Consider the following 15,412-nt stretch of genomic DNA (forward strand, 5'->3'; position numbering starts at 1 on the left):
ATCATTTCTATTAGCTTTGTGATCAGGCTTCAGTTTTCTCATCTGTAAAATGGGAATGAAAATGATAAGTGCGATGAAAAGATGGCATGAGATAGTGCATGTAAAAGGCCCAGTTCCCTTCCTGTGAGGTAGTCAGTGCTTGATAAATCTAGGCCAACAGTAGTAGTACTGGTAACCTATGTATATCTCTCGTTGATATAATCAGCACTTAGATAATCATCTACATTTCTGTATACACATTTCTATAGTAATATTTCCATACTATTTGTCTTATTTAGCATTTAAACTCCCTGTTGGATATGGATTCTTATTTCTCCGTTATGTGGATCAGGAAACTCAGCTCAGAGAGGTGAACTGCCGGCAGTATTTCAGTCAGGGTTGAATCAGGCATGTTCTTTGACGACAGCAAAATTCAGGTGCTGATTCTATGAGCAGGAATCCCACGGTCTTCCCACAATATTGCTCTAGGGTTGCAGGAAGAGCTGGGGGTCACGTCTACCATGTGTTGGTTTTGTCATGGAAAGAGCCAGATGAACCTGAGTTTGAATCCTGATTCTGCCTTTGATTACCCATGTCTTTTCAGGAAAATCAATTTAATCTCTCTAAGCTTCAGGTTCCTTACCTGGAAAACAGGCCTTGTGTTACTTACTTTATAAGGTGGTTGGGAGATTAAAAAATTCAAATGAGAAAATGTATGTCAAGAACCTGTCACTTGGAAACTCATGAAATAGCTAACTCCTATTTCTTAGTTGGCAGAGACCCGAGTTTAGAGATCTTCTAGCCTGCATCACCTGGGATGCTTCACAGAATACAATTTCTTGATAGGTGTTAGGTGAGGAAAGGTTCTGTGGCTAAATAAGCTTGGGAAAGATAGATGAAACAAAACTGAATGAGGCTCTTTTCTGTGGAACTTTTTTTTTAGAGACAGAGTCTTGCTCTGTTGCCCAGGCTGGCGTGCAGTGGTGCGATCATGGCTCACTGTCTTGAACTCCCTAACATCTAATTTTTTTGTAGAGATGATGTCTCACTATGTGGCCCAGGCTGGTCTAGTGTCTAACTCCTGGCCTCAAGTGATCCTCCCACTTAAGTCTCCCAAAGTGCTGGGATTACAGGCATGAGCCACTGCACCCCACCCCTGCAGAACTTATTTAATGGCTAGTGGATAATGTCTTCTAGAGTGCGATGTTGCAGGAGCGTTGCTTAAGTTCCTTTGACTACAGGATTCTCTTTAGTGGATCATGTCAGGTGATAGATGTCCCATGGTTTACACATTGAGACCTGGTGGTTAAGTCAAGCATCTCCCTTTGATAGATGAGGACACTGTGGACAGGGTTAAGCAGAGAAGATATGCAGGACTGGGCCCAGCACCAAGCTTGCCTGCCATCCTCACTCCCCCTGCATTCATATGGCTTTAGGTTATCAGGGCTGCTTGACTACCATTGCTCTAGTGCCTGCTGCTGGTCCTAAGAGAGTCAAAGTATCGGACGGAGTGTCTAGATGCGACAAAGGAGGGAAAGAAATTCTAGAGGCATCTAGTTGTAAAACATACAAGAAATGACAAAAGGGAGATTCAGAGCGGGATGGCCACCCCACAGCAAGCCAGCCAATAAATCCCAACTGTGGTTTCTTGTTAGGACTGAGTCCACAAGAGGAAGACATCGAATTGCACACTTGCAACCATAGTCTGAAGCTAAAGAGACTAAGGAGAGGTTGCCTGTTAATATTGCGAACTGCCACCCAGTCACATAGCCATTTGCAGCCTGTCCATATTTTATTGAGATGAGCAATTACATGTCCTATAATGGCAATGAAGCAATAACATTTATGTCTTGTCATCTTTAACAAGATTAGACATAACCCTACTCATAAATGTAATACTGAGTGGAGATTTTTAAGAACATAAGTATAGTTAAGGATCCTTGAGTTTATCCCTCATAGTTAATTAAAATCCTCCCCAAGAATCGGCAGATGATAGATATAAGGACATTGAACCTTTCAATCCATGGAAGGGTGAACTAATGATTTTTCCATACCTTGCTCAGCTTCAGCGGGGTCTGTGCCTCACTGCATTTGTACCATATAGATTTCAGAAGAGCAGCGAAGGGAGTGACTCCGATCCCCGCGGCAACGCACACACTCACTGGGTAGTGAAATACATCCGTCAGGGCAGTTCCAAAGGGCCCGTCCACTGCCAGCCTGGAATCACAGAAGAATGCAGCTTATTTGACCTTCAGAACACCTTGCTCGTGAACCGAAAACCATCCGGAGCTGGTGCTTTTTATAGGACGTGTTTGCCAGTGCGTGCAGAGGTTGACTCTGTGCCTGAAAATGCCCTATTTGGAGAGCCTGGGGTTAGCGTGAGGATTTTCAGCTCTGCCTTATTGGCAGACAGCCAGGTTGTCCTGGCCCAGGCACTGTTCATGGAAGGCCAAAGCCTGACATCTCTCGCTATAGCTCAGGCCTCTTCTGTGTGGCATGCTCTCCTTAAAGTTCTTAGAAGCTTGTTTTGGCTCCAAGTATCATTGAGGCTGCTGGAAGAGCTATTTCCCTTTCCACCCCAGCTGCCATCAGAGGGAAAAATCTGGAAGCATCAAGGTAGCTTAGCGGGCTTCTATTTCCTCTTCCTAATGTCATTCTTCCCTGTTTACATTTGGTCACACATCTTAGTAGGTTTATGTAATTTTAGTCTAATGGAAGCTATTCATTTGGAATAAATATAATTGTGAAGTCATTTGTCAGTTATGTGGAACTTCTAAAACCCATTATTTTAGATTATACTGACTCAAAATCTGTGGTAATTAGGCCTTGGGTAGCACTGGTATTTTTCTTTGCTTAGCAAATTTTTCTTAGTAAGGATAAAATATATTCACTGAATAAATAAAAGGGTCCTTAGCATGGTCCTATGTAGACTGGCCTCTGAATTCTTTTCCGTCTCTCATCACTGGTTCTCACACTGGTGAGATGTTAATATTTCTAAAATATTAAATACACAGTACTCCCTACTGCCACTGGGCCTTTGCATGCCGTACCCTTTACCCTTGGAATAATCTTCTCCAGTTTCTTTTCTTTTTTTTTTTTTTGAGACGGAGTCTTGCTCTGTCACCAGGCTGGAGTGCGGTGATGCAATCTCCACTTACTGCAACCTTTGCCTCCTGGGTTCAAGTGATTCTCCTGCCTCAGCCTCCCAAGTAGCTGGGACTATAGGCACGCACCACTATGCCCAGCTAATTTTTTTGTATTTTTAGTAGAAGCGGGGTTTGACCATGTTGGCCAGGATGGTCTCAATCTCTTGACCTCGTAAGCTGCCCGCCTCGGCCTCCCAAAGTGCTGGGATTATAGGCATAAGCCACTGTGCCTGGCATCTTCTCCAGTTTCTTCCCTCTCTCCTTAGTTGATTAGTAGTTATTCCTCTAGTAGGTCTTATCCCAATCATTCTTTTCCTGTGGAAGCCTTCTTGAAACCCTCAGATCAGGTTAAATCCCCTCTTATATAATTTATAGTTCCATGTTTCCCTCCTCTATAGTCCTCATCACAGCTGTAATTTTACAATTTATTGGTGTGTGTGTGTGTGATCTGACTGATGTCTGTCTAGAGCTGTGAGGTCTAGGAAAGTAGGAGTCAGGGCTGTCTTTGCCCACTGCTATAATCCCAGCGCTCCCTGACATGAAGTTGTTCAATAACAATTGGTTGAATAAATTGTAAAGGGAATGTTTAAAATATTTCAGTCAGCAGAATGTATTAAATAACCTCAACTATTCCAAAAGCACACATTTACATACGAACAAAGATATGCTAATTAAAAGGTTTCTGAGTTATTCATAACCATTCCCTAGGGGGTGTCTGTTGAAGACACCGGAGGTTGGCCCATTTGAGCTTTACTACGTGTTCATGAAAGTTCAATTGGGTTTATTTTAAATTATTCTATATGCCAGACTTCCTAATAATTCAAATGAACTCTCCTCAGGTTAATCTTAATTAATAAGGCTTTATTACATATTGATATATGGAAATGGAAGAATAAAAATAAAAGGTCATTAACCAGAAATGGTTAGTATCTTAGCCCACTGTAGATTATTCCATAAATAATTACATAAAGGAAATTGAGAGAAAGAGAGAAAAAAAAACCTGTCCATAGATTCAAACGTCTTATTGTTCATTTATTAAAAATAATCAGTCATATTGGGAATTTATTTGACACTGATTTAAAAAGATATCAATTAAATCCAAAGAAGAATTTTGTAATTAATTCACAGAAATATACAATAAACAAATTTCTACGTCTTTAGAATTGAAACTCAAAGCTACAGGAGAAAATATTTAGTCTAAGTTCCCTGCTAATGCAGTAATCCTCCTGCCACATTCCTGAGAGATGATCATATTCTGATGTTAAACTGCGGGGCACCTTGTTCCACTTAGGGGCAATTCTAAGTATTAGACAATTTGTTCTCATGACTTACTGAAATCTGTCTTCTGACAACTCTCATCTTTTGCCTTTCTGAGAAGCACATTCCAGATCTTTTTCCTTTTTTACATCTCAGGCCTTTAAATAGTTGAACATAGCTATCACGACATCCCAGTTGTTCTTTTTTGGGCCCAAATTTCTCCATTTCTCTAGATTTTTAAAATCTGAATCAGCTTCCTTTGCACAAATTCTTGTTTGTCACGTTTATGCAGCTATCCCTGCCTTGATTTAGACACAGCATTTCTAATAATGAGGCTTAGAAAATGATTTGTCTTGCCTGCATCCATGTCCTGTGAGATCTTATTGGGTAGTTCAGCAGCACCCCACCCTACCCCGTTAAGTTCCAGTCTCATCTTTCTGAACTGACTGCATTTCCTCCTCTAACAAACACCTCCATTGCAATCTCTGTGGTAGGTGACCATTCTTATCTTGCTAATAATAATAGTAGCTAACTCTTTGAGCACTTACCATGTGCTAAGTATTATGTTAAGTGTTTTTATGGACTGTTATGTTTGATCCTAAACAAAGCCATGAGTACTATTACTGTCATCTTCATTGTACAGAGGAGGAAACTGAGGCAGTGTTGCACACATTCTCCAAGATCATACACAAAGTTGGTCTTTGAACCCAGCTCCTCTCACATTGCGGCCACCAGCTCTGGGCAAAGGATAACTTGCTGAAAACTCCATCAACTCTGAGAAATTCCTCTGTGTTCCTTCAGAAAGTCCAGTCTTTCGAAAGAGCTCACATTCTCTCCCCATTTCTTGGGCTTAGAGGAAGAGGTTTCCCTGTTCTTTTTTTTGGGCTTGCTTCTCCTCCTGGGCTTCTCACTCACGAATTCCAGGGGCTGGATTAAATTTGTCTGGGATCCAAAGCAGTGAAAAGATATAGTGCTCTCCCCAATATGGTAAATGTAATTCAAAATTAAGACAGTGGGGAACTGTAAAATCATCCAAGGAAGTCCAATAACATCCTGATTCTTTGTATGTCGAAGATTTAAACAAATTCTAGTTTTTTGGAAGGCTTTGCCACTAATACATATGCCTACACACACACAGAGGCAGAGGGTGAAACAAATTAGTGAATGGAGGGAAGCAGCCCTGTTTATGACAACTCATTTTTATCGAGCCCATAATGACTTACTGAGTGACTGAGAGTCAGGGCCTGTTCTAGGCCCTGGGGATGGTAAAGTGAACCAAACAAAGCCCCTTTTCTCATAGAGCTTCCATTCTAGTGTGGAGAGATAGACAGTAAACAAACAATCAAGAAAACATTTAGCACGTCAGGTGGTGGTATGTACTATAAAGAAAAGTAAAGTCAGCATGTGGCATCATGGCGATTGAGTGACTGCTGGGGGTTGTTTCATGTGCAGTGGGAAGGAAAGGCCTCACTAGAAGGAGACATTTGAACAGAGACCTGAAGGAAGAGAAGGAGCTGCCCAGCAGAGATGTGGGGAACAGCATTCCAGGGGGAGGGAACAGCAATGGCAAAGGCACTGAGGACTACATTTTCAGTGTGTGTGAACAACAAGAAAGCTGGAAGAGCTGAGCCCATGAGGGAGCAGGAGTTGTAACAGATGAGCCCAGGGAGGCCCTGGGGATCCTGCTGGAACTTGCAGCTGGAGATGCACTCCACAGGCAGAAAGCATATCAGCTACTGAGTAACCAGGACCGAGTTCTTCTTGGGGGACTGGCTGAAATGCTATCTGGTTTGTGAAGGGGAAGGGTGGTTGATAGAGCAGATAAGTGTATACACACAGGGCAGAAGCCAGGTAGCAAAAAGGATGAAAGCTTTTGCCTTGGCGATGCCAAAGGGAGAGCAGGGACCGAAAAAGCAGTTAGACACTGTGCCGTGTGTGTGTGTGTGCGTGTGTGTGTGTGTGTGTGTGTGTGTGTGTGTGCTGGGGGGGTTGGTGAGAGTGGGGGTGCTGTGCAGTGCATCTACTTTTATTTCTGATTTTAGGCATTTGCACTGCACTCTGAACCTTAAAATTTTATTACATTGCTTCCTTTCCATTATAAAAAAGAAAATAGGTGTTCTCATCTGATTTGGGGCTCTGGCTTGAGCAGATGATGTTTCTCCTTGGCTTGGCATCATACCATTTTTCAGGGATGAGTGTTTGAAAGGAGGCCTGTGACTCTTCCTACCCACCAAATACAGCCAAGCCCAGGGGTGCAGTTACAGCTCAGTAGCCTATGAAAACAGGGAAAGCAGGACAATAAGCTGGCTACATTTTGTGTCTCAAATTTATTGTGGTGCCTTGTTTGTCGCCAATAAATATTTGTCAAACTAAATGAGATAAAGAATCCATATTGGCTCCAGGGCTTCATTAATTCTTTTGTGAATTCTTTCCTCTGTATGCACTGCATGTCAGACACTGTTGTAGGCACTGGAGATTCCGAGGAGGAAAGACAATGTCCTGCCCTCAGGAACTTCCATTTGAAGTGTCTCTACCGAGCTCCCTACCAAAGTGCTCACGGCAGTGGCTGCTCCTTGGTAGTTCCTGATACCCTCCAAGGATGGCAGAAGTAGGAATCTCTTGATGCTTCTTTTCAAATATGAAATTCTTCCAAAAATGTTTTTCTCATTTTTTTTTGGCGTCCCTGTTCTTCCAGAGCCCCAAATGTGTGCTTTGTATGCTTTTGGGTAACCCTGCATGAAGAGTGGGAATTGACCTGAAGCCATTGTTTACTGAACAGAGCCAAGGAGTGGTCATTTACATTGGGACTTCTGTCATGTGCCCAGGCTTTTTCTTTTTCTTTCCTCCTCCTCCTCCTCTTTCTTCTTCTTTTTTTTTTTTTTAAACAAGGTCTCACTCTGTTGCCCAGGCTGGAGTGCAGTGGCGTGATCTCGGCTCACTGCAACCTCTGCCTCCCAGGTTCAAGCAATTCTCCTGCTTCAGCCACCCAAATAGCTGGGATTACAGGCACATGCCACCACACCCGGCTAATTTTTGTATTTTTAGTAGAGATGGGGTTTCGCCATGTTGGCCAGGCTGGTCTCAAACTCCTGACCTCAAGCGATCTGCCCGCCTTGGCCTCCCAAAGTGCTGAGATAACAGGCGTGAGCCCAGACTTTTCTGAATAGAGTGACGCTGTGGGTTGAGTTGTGTACCCCATTGATATGTTAAAGTCCTAACTTCAGTACTTAGAACATGACCTTATTTAGAAATAGGGTTGCAGACATAATGAATAAAGCTAAGATGAGATCATGCTGGAGTGGTATGGGCCCTTATATCCAATATGACTAGGGTCTTTATAAGAAGAGGACACAGAAACATAGCATCCTTGTTATGAAGACCCTACTTTACAAATATAATAAAAAAAAAAATTCAGACTGTGATAGAAAAAAATGCCCAGAGTTGCAGGCTACATAGAAGTAACCAGGTGATGCTTTAGGACCTGGGCGAGAAACACCTTCCTGGGTCACCCTCTCTTGGTTGAACATTAGTCTTTTTTTTCTTTTTTTTTTTTTACAGGAATAGCTGTGTGTCTCCTAGAAGTCTACAAAATTACAGTTTTTACACACATTCTCAAATTTAAACACAGTCTCAAACTCACCATCTAATAAAGATATTGCTGAATCAGGTAGCATGTTGATGCATTAAGATACCTTACTTTTTATAATGCTGTGATTTATACATGACAGAAATGGGCACGAACCTTGGCAGGCTCCAGGGCTCCTGGAGGGCCTGTCCCTCTGCCCCAAAGGCTTCCAGTAGCGCTGCCGTCCAGTCTCCTGATGCCCGGATGTGCACACTGAAGAAGTCTTCCTGGGGGGCAGAGGTAAGGGTGAAGGGGTGCCACTCCAGCGAAGATATGGCTGGGCACTGCACCAAGATGTACTGCCCTGGCGCCATTTTAAAGCCACGCTTTTTCATGTGAAGTTCCAGGACTCCAGAGGGGTGGCTTACCACCTATGTGAGAGCAAGAGAGTTGTTTGCCTTTGTCATCAAAATAATAAAGAAACACTTTTCATTCCATCAAAGATGTTCAAAATTTTAGATCAGCTTGTTTCAGGTGTGATTTACATATCCTATCTGCTATTAGCTCCCAAAGATATGTGCCACCACTGTCACATCTGTGTTTGCAACTCCAGCAAGAATGATGCTCCTCTCCTTCAGAGGGAAGCGTTTGAAATAGCTGCACCCGGGTGCAATTGGTGCCCAGCATGTGAGTCCATGTGTCAAATGGCCAGGCTTTCCACAGCACAGTCAACCAGACCCAAGAGAGTAGAAGCTTGCATATTATTATGCTTAGGGTTATTAAAATCAGTCACCACATTATCTCTGTGTTTTTAACATCTAGGAACATTTTGTTACCTTTTTCAATGAACTGCATCTTTTCTCAATGTCTTGTGAATTAACCCTCTTATTTCTTCAGGCTAAGTGAAAAACAATCTTCAGACTCACTTCAAACTCTTTTCTTGTTTTGTTTTCTTTTTAGTTGAGTCTCATCTTGTGTCCTGACTCTGCTCTGAGTTTTAGATGTCGGGAAGCATTGGGCAAGGTTTCTAGCAGTGTTTATAAAAGCTTTATGACTTGCTGCTTATCAGAGGGAAAGAGCTAATTTCCCTTCTTAGATTTCCATCTTGTTTCCTGAAAAATCTCTCCAGGCCCTCCTATCTTCTTTTGTGACAAGAGGTATAAGGGAACAAAATCTAGCATCTAGATACTGTGGCAGTATTTTTCCGTTCAAAAGAGAATTTCACAGCATTTTAATCATTGGTTCTAAGTTTTCCCTCTCCCTCCTGGTATCTGTTCTGACACTGCTGTTAAACCGTCTCCCTAGTAACAGCTCGAGTAGGTTTCCAGAAGTTTTACAGTCTAGCTTTTGATACAGCCTGACATCCTTTGGTGCTTAACTTAAAAACAGCAACATAGAAACAGCTTAAAGCAGAAATAGGAAGCAATTTCTATACATCTGCTTTCATGAAGGCGGCTACAGAGATACAGGATTCTGTTAAAATTGTATTAGCAAAGTGGGATAGGCTTGGCTAACAGAGAGTTTCTTCTTGGACATTTCAAAAGCTGGGGGAGAGTATTTGGCACCTTTTCACTCTCCTAGGCATGCATTTTTTTGGTCTGGGTCTACCCCTTCCCATCTTCCTCCAGCAAGAGGTAAACATTGTGAGGATGTGGAGATGTGAGGATGGGGAGCAAGACTGAAAAATGCTATCAGGAGCATGCCGCTCATGAGGGTAGAACTCCGTCTTCATCCTTCGTCTCCGTTTTTCTTCCCCACAGTGGTCCCTCTTGCTCTGAAACTTATGGTGACTGTTTCTCTTTCCTCTGCTTGGTAGTCCCCAGTGAGAGTGTATAGATTTGAAAATGTTATTTGTTTGCAAAATTTGTGCCTTTACGTGGTGAAGAAGTGATTATCCTTCAAGTCACTATGACCCATGTAAAGCACACTCACTCCCCTTGCATGTCCCCCTAGAGAGAAAGCAAAATAAAGACAAAGCGGATCATTCCAGTGCTGTACAATAAACCTTTATCAGAATTTTGTGTACCGTCTGGAGCCCTGATCCCTGTCTTCAGCAAAATTAGTCACACTAAAAGATGCTCAGGATACAAGCAACTATTAGAACAGAAGATGAGCCTCTAAATTACGGACAGTTCTGCAATAAAAATGGCAAATTAAAAACTCAAGCTAATAAAAAAATTTCATCTACACTCAGGCTTTTTATTCAGACATAAAGCTACACGCATACCTTGGTAATGACAACTTCTTGTTGAAATCGCCAGAACCTAATTATTCTTTCACATGCATACAAGACCACAGGGCCTAAAATCCATTTCCAAGCCTGAAGAGAGTAGCAGAGAGAGAGAGAAAAAGGAAATGAAAATAGAATCCAAATATTTTCAGTTTGAACCAAATTAATATACAACATGATGGGGTTTAGATATTTTTCCTTTAACTTTGAGCCAGTTATCAACAACAAAGATGTCTCCTTGTATTATATACTATAACATTCAATTATTTCTTGAAGTTTACAAGCTTATTTAAGAGATTAAACTCTTCTATATTGGTTTTTATGCTTACTTGATCAATGATGCCTTTATGTAATTAGAAATAATTGAATTTGCAAAGAAATAAAAAAGCAGATTGATGTTTATGTTACATATGATAGGGTCGTAAATGCTCCCAAACTCAAGCCAAAGTCAAAGCTACATTACTCACCCAACACAGGACATTTAAAATTACATTTTAAAATCTCAAATAGTAATTTTTTGGGCCAAGAATGCATCACAACTACAGGGTCTGCCTGAATAAACACAGAAATACACACACACACACACACACACACACACACACACGCAGTTATTTGGAGTAAAATATAAAGTCAGTTTCCTGGCACCTTAAATTTAAGTTTATCTAATCACAGCAAAAGGCTGAATAATTGTCTAGAGAATTGTGATGGTGAAAATGTCTATTTTAAATAAATCAGATGCTACGTTAACTTTTGATGAGTATAATGTGCATTACTGATGATCAGTTTACCAGTAGGCTATTGTATCAGGCACTCTGTACAACATAAGGTGTCTTCCTCAGTGAAAGGGAAGAAATGGGAAGTTACAATTTTTGAAGAGTTCTATTTGTACTGAACAATCCCATGAGGCACATGTATTATCTTGAATTTACAGAGGAAGGAGTTAAGACTCAGTCAGATCAACCAAATTGTCCAAGGTCATAAAGGGACGAAGGTGTCTGGTAGAGATGTGAACTCAGATATGCCTGACTACCCAGCCTGAGCTCTTACCAGGACCCCAGGCTACCTCCCATGTGCATTGCCATATTGTCGTGGTCCTTTCTGTCCAGCGCTAAATTGATACTGAGGCTTGTTTTCCAAAACATTAGAAACTCATGAACTCATTGAATTTTAGGATATTGCATGCTCTTGGAAATCTACTCTAATTCTTTTTTTTCTTTTTAAAATTTTTATTGTTTTCAATAGACAAATAATAATTGTATATATTCACGAGGTACATTATGATGTTTTGATACATACGGTGTATCATGATAAGGTCAGGGTAAATTACTCTATCCATCATCTCAAACACTGATTATTTCTTTGTATTGGGAACATTCAATATCCTCTAATTCTTTTAGAATTAAAAGAAGGAAAATCCTGACATTCTGGAAATGGGTCTGACTTGCCTGGAGAGTCCGAGGTGGACCAGAGAGAGCCAGGGCTAGAACTCAAGCCTTTTCATATGTCCCTACACTTCCTCCTAGGTTTTCTAAATCCACCACCTTACTCCTTGAATAGTATCTGGGGGGGCAGGAAGGATGTCTCGGTCTTCAGAACTCAGACGTTCACCACCCCTCACCGATTGACCCATTACTCAGTGCTCCCTCACCAGTCATCTGGCTCTGTCTCTTCTGTTGATGGGTCTCAAGCCTTTTAGCATTATTTTTACTTCCTTTGAGTCACCTTTCTCGTTTTGTCTATTGCTTTTTGTTGATTTCTGGGTCTCTTTGCGTGGTCCCTCTTCTCACCTACATCAACCCTCTGCTTTTTCTCCTGGGGGGCTCTTGGCCTCATAAAATCTAGATCTATGGGGGCAACACAAGGCAATTTGACCCACTTATTTTTTTCTGCCTCAGTGGGGCCCAGCAATGTGTTCAGAACAGCAAAGAGAATAAACCTTTTGTCCCCCTATGCTGTGGATGAGGTGGTGAAGATGAACAGAGTAAGGGAAATCTAGGAAGCGTCCCTGGGAAGGATGGGGTTGGACGGAGCAAAGGAATCCTTAGGTCTCTTATGCTTGAATGAACCAGAAAGCTTTTTGAGAATTGCTTTGGATGTTTACAGAAATGAGAGCAAGAATACAGTCCTTTCTAAATGGGCTAAAAGAGATATTTGCAAAGACACTCAGCCTTCATATATTTTTACAAATAATCTTCCCCACCCATTTTAGAGAGTTTGGGGCATCACACACTTCATTTTGGTGATGTCAAATCAGACATGGTCTCTGATATTTTCCACGTTGATAAAATGCGATGGATTATTTTTCTTTCCATGGTTCAGGGAGGAGAATATAAGCCATTAATCCCCGACTCCATCTCAATCTTAGTCTATCCTTTGCTCCAGGAGGAGGTAGCCAGTGTAGTTACCTGTGTTGTGCCTGGAGCCCCTGGAAGTCAGGGCCTGAGGGAGAGATGGCCAGGGATGAATATTAGGGAACTGTCCTTGCAGTGATACCCGGGACAGACAAGAGTGAATCAAGACAAGGAGGCTTTGATTCATAGCAAGAGGGCCGTGTGTCAAGGTAGATGCTGGGCTGGGTGTCTGAAGACCTGGATTCTGGCCTTGGGGCCACCACCCCTCACTCTGTGCCACTAGGCACATCTTGAGATTTATTATGTTCATAATTTCCTGTTTTGTAAAATGGGAACTAGCTGGAGAAAATTATTATTTGGTTCCCTCCAAGCTCTTAAACACTTTGGCTTTATTCACAGAGATAAGTAGAACGTTGGGGCTATGTACTTGTAACTAGCAGCAGAGTGCTGACAAAATGAGGGTTATGGAAGCCAGAGATTTAGAGTGAATGCTGTGGGGTGTGGAGGAGAAATTTCATGGCCACAGAGTTAGGGGCTCTTGTTCTTTGATGTGGCTTTACTGGGAATGCATTTTGTGACCATAGGTAAGACACTAAAACTGCTTGGACCTCAATTTCCTCAGCTATTAAATAACGGGGAAGAACTATTTAGTATCTAAGTTTCCTTAATGCTAAAATACTCCGTGGCTTCTTGGCTTTATTTTCTTCTTCTCCAAAAAATACTCAAAAAGTCACGCTACAGTGAATATTTTATGATAGAAATAAAACGATGTTGATTCAAAAGCAGCAATAATGAAACTTGTTTCCTTCACTTTCACTCCTGGTTTTTCATTCCTTTCAGAGAATAAGAACATGCTGCCTTTGATTTTATTTTATGTGTGTGTTTATGAATAGCCTCTTTTTCTAGACAATCAGATCTCCTGGGGCAGGTGCCACGTCTCTGAATCCTGTCTACTGCATTGCCAAGCAATGCACTTAGGCACTCGATGAAAGTTTGCTGAATTGACTCTACCTCCATCAGGGCTTTCTCCTTTACCACTCACAGCTTTCCCTAATAATTATAAAGTGTCAGCCTCATGGTTATGATGAGTTGATGCTGTAGTTAAATGACGTAAAGTGCTTCTTTGGCCTAGGATGACCAGGCATGTTTTGAGACTGGATTGCATCAGCAGCAAACCAGAAATCTGGAGTCCTACATTTGTCAGTGCATTTGGGCTGGAAAGGGAGACTGAGACAAGTTGTGAAGATGAACAGAGTAAGGGAAATCTAGGAAGCGTCCCTGGGAAGGATGGGGTTGGACCGAGCAAAGGAATCCTTAGGTCTCTTATGCTTGAATGAACCAGAAAGCTTTTTGAGAATTGCTTTGGATGTTTACAGAAATGAGAGCAAGAATGCAGTTCTTTCTAAATGGGCTAAAAGAGATATTTGCAAAGACACTCAGCCTTCATATATTTTTACAAATAATCTTCCCTACACATTTTAGAAAGTTTGGGGCATCACACACTTCATTTTGGTGATGTCAAATCAGACATGGTCTCTGATATTTTCCACGTGAGACAAGTAGGGGAGGAGGGACTGACGGGTATAGCTGGTTTCTTTAATCAGTTCCATTTACACAAGGTGAGGTACAAAGCATTCTCTGTCCTAACACTGGGAACAGTGAACCACTGAAGGAGAAATGATACATATTCTATTGATCAGAGCACCGTGAAAACGCCCTGAGTTAAGAGAGGCAAGGGAGGAGAAATGGAGCTTTGCAGAGACTGAGTAGGTGTGGTGCAGTGGAGCGCAGGAACCCTTCCTTGTCCTTGGGATGCCTTTCGGATTCAGTGTCTATAAGACATCAGAGAGAATATCGTACAGTTCAGCCAAGCGGTAATTGCATAGCCCACACACGCTTTGAATCAGGATCCATTACAAATAATGGGAGAGAGTGACACCCTGAGTTTGGGTGTGCAAGGAAGTGGAGCAAGGGAGAGTTAGAGAGAGATGAGTAAGCCTCCCTCTTAATGATAATTAATGCCAGCAAACGCTGCTGGGAGCAGGCCCTGGTCTGTATTCATGAGGTGTGGGGGAGTGTTGATTTTTTTATGGAGACGCTGTAGCTGAAAATTTTAGAGAGGTATTCATGTTCCTCATTAATATGCAGGTTGGATAGTGGCTACTGAGAGTTGAGTTTGAGACAGAGACAATCTACACCGGCCATTAAAAGAACCACAGTCTAATGGGCACATCTATTCCGGTTCTCTCGGTTTTAAACATTCCTCCTAGTACTTTCACCCTTAAAATCCAGTGTTTAATTTAATATATTTGAAGGTTTTTTTTTTAAACAATGCAATCACTTATATATTCTTCATATGTTGATGACTTAATTTCCTAAATCTTCATCATTTATATACTATTATACCCTGTTATTCCATGTTTTAAGTTACGTATTTTTGGACACTTATTTCCTCCTACTGTTTATCTGCCAGATGCATTTATTTTATTTTATTTTATTTTTTTTGAGATGGAGTCTCGCTCTGTTGCCCGGGCTGGAGTGCAGTGGTGCAATCTCGGCTCACTGCAAGCTCCACCTCCCGGGTTCATGCCATTCTCCTGCCTCAGCCTCTCCGAGTAGCTGGGACTACAGGTGCCCGCCACCACGCCCGGCTAATTTTTTGTATTTTCAGTAGAGACGGGATTTCACCGTGGTCTTGATCTCCTGACCTCGTGATCCGCCCGCCTCGGCCTCCCAAAGTGCTGGGATTACAAGCGTGAGCCACCGCGCCCGGCCTGCATTTATTTTCTTTCAAGCATCACTTGAAAGATAGGAATATTATTTCTCTTTCCCTATGCTACCAACTATAATGGTTACCACCTACCCAGGAAATCGGACTTTTCAG

General features: G+C 41.9%; 1 protein-coding gene across 1 annotated transcript in view; it reads right to left on the minus strand.

Moving 5' to 3' along the window:
• NOX3 (NADPH oxidase 3) overlaps positions 1-15,412 on the minus strand; it is a 61,114-nt gene that overhangs the window by 25,770 nt on the left and 19,932 nt on the right. Inside the window, exons 8-10 of the mRNA XM_032161111.2 lie at positions 10,175-10,267; positions 8,125-8,378; positions 2,034-2,196 (exon numbers count right to left, since the gene is read on the minus strand). Of these exons, the coding sequence (XP_032017002.1) occupies positions 2,034-2,196; positions 8,125-8,378; positions 10,175-10,267 (510 nt within the window). The remainder of the gene's footprint in view (positions 1-2,033; positions 2,197-8,124; positions 8,379-10,174; positions 10,268-15,412) is intronic.

The sequence above is a fragment of the Hylobates moloch genome, unplaced genomic scaffold (genome assembly GCF_009828535.3).
Source record: "Hylobates moloch isolate HMO894 unplaced genomic scaffold, HMol_V3 SCAFFOLD_2, whole genome shotgun sequence".
Taxonomy (NCBI): Eukaryota; Metazoa; Chordata; class Mammalia; order Primates; family Hylobatidae; genus Hylobates; species Hylobates moloch.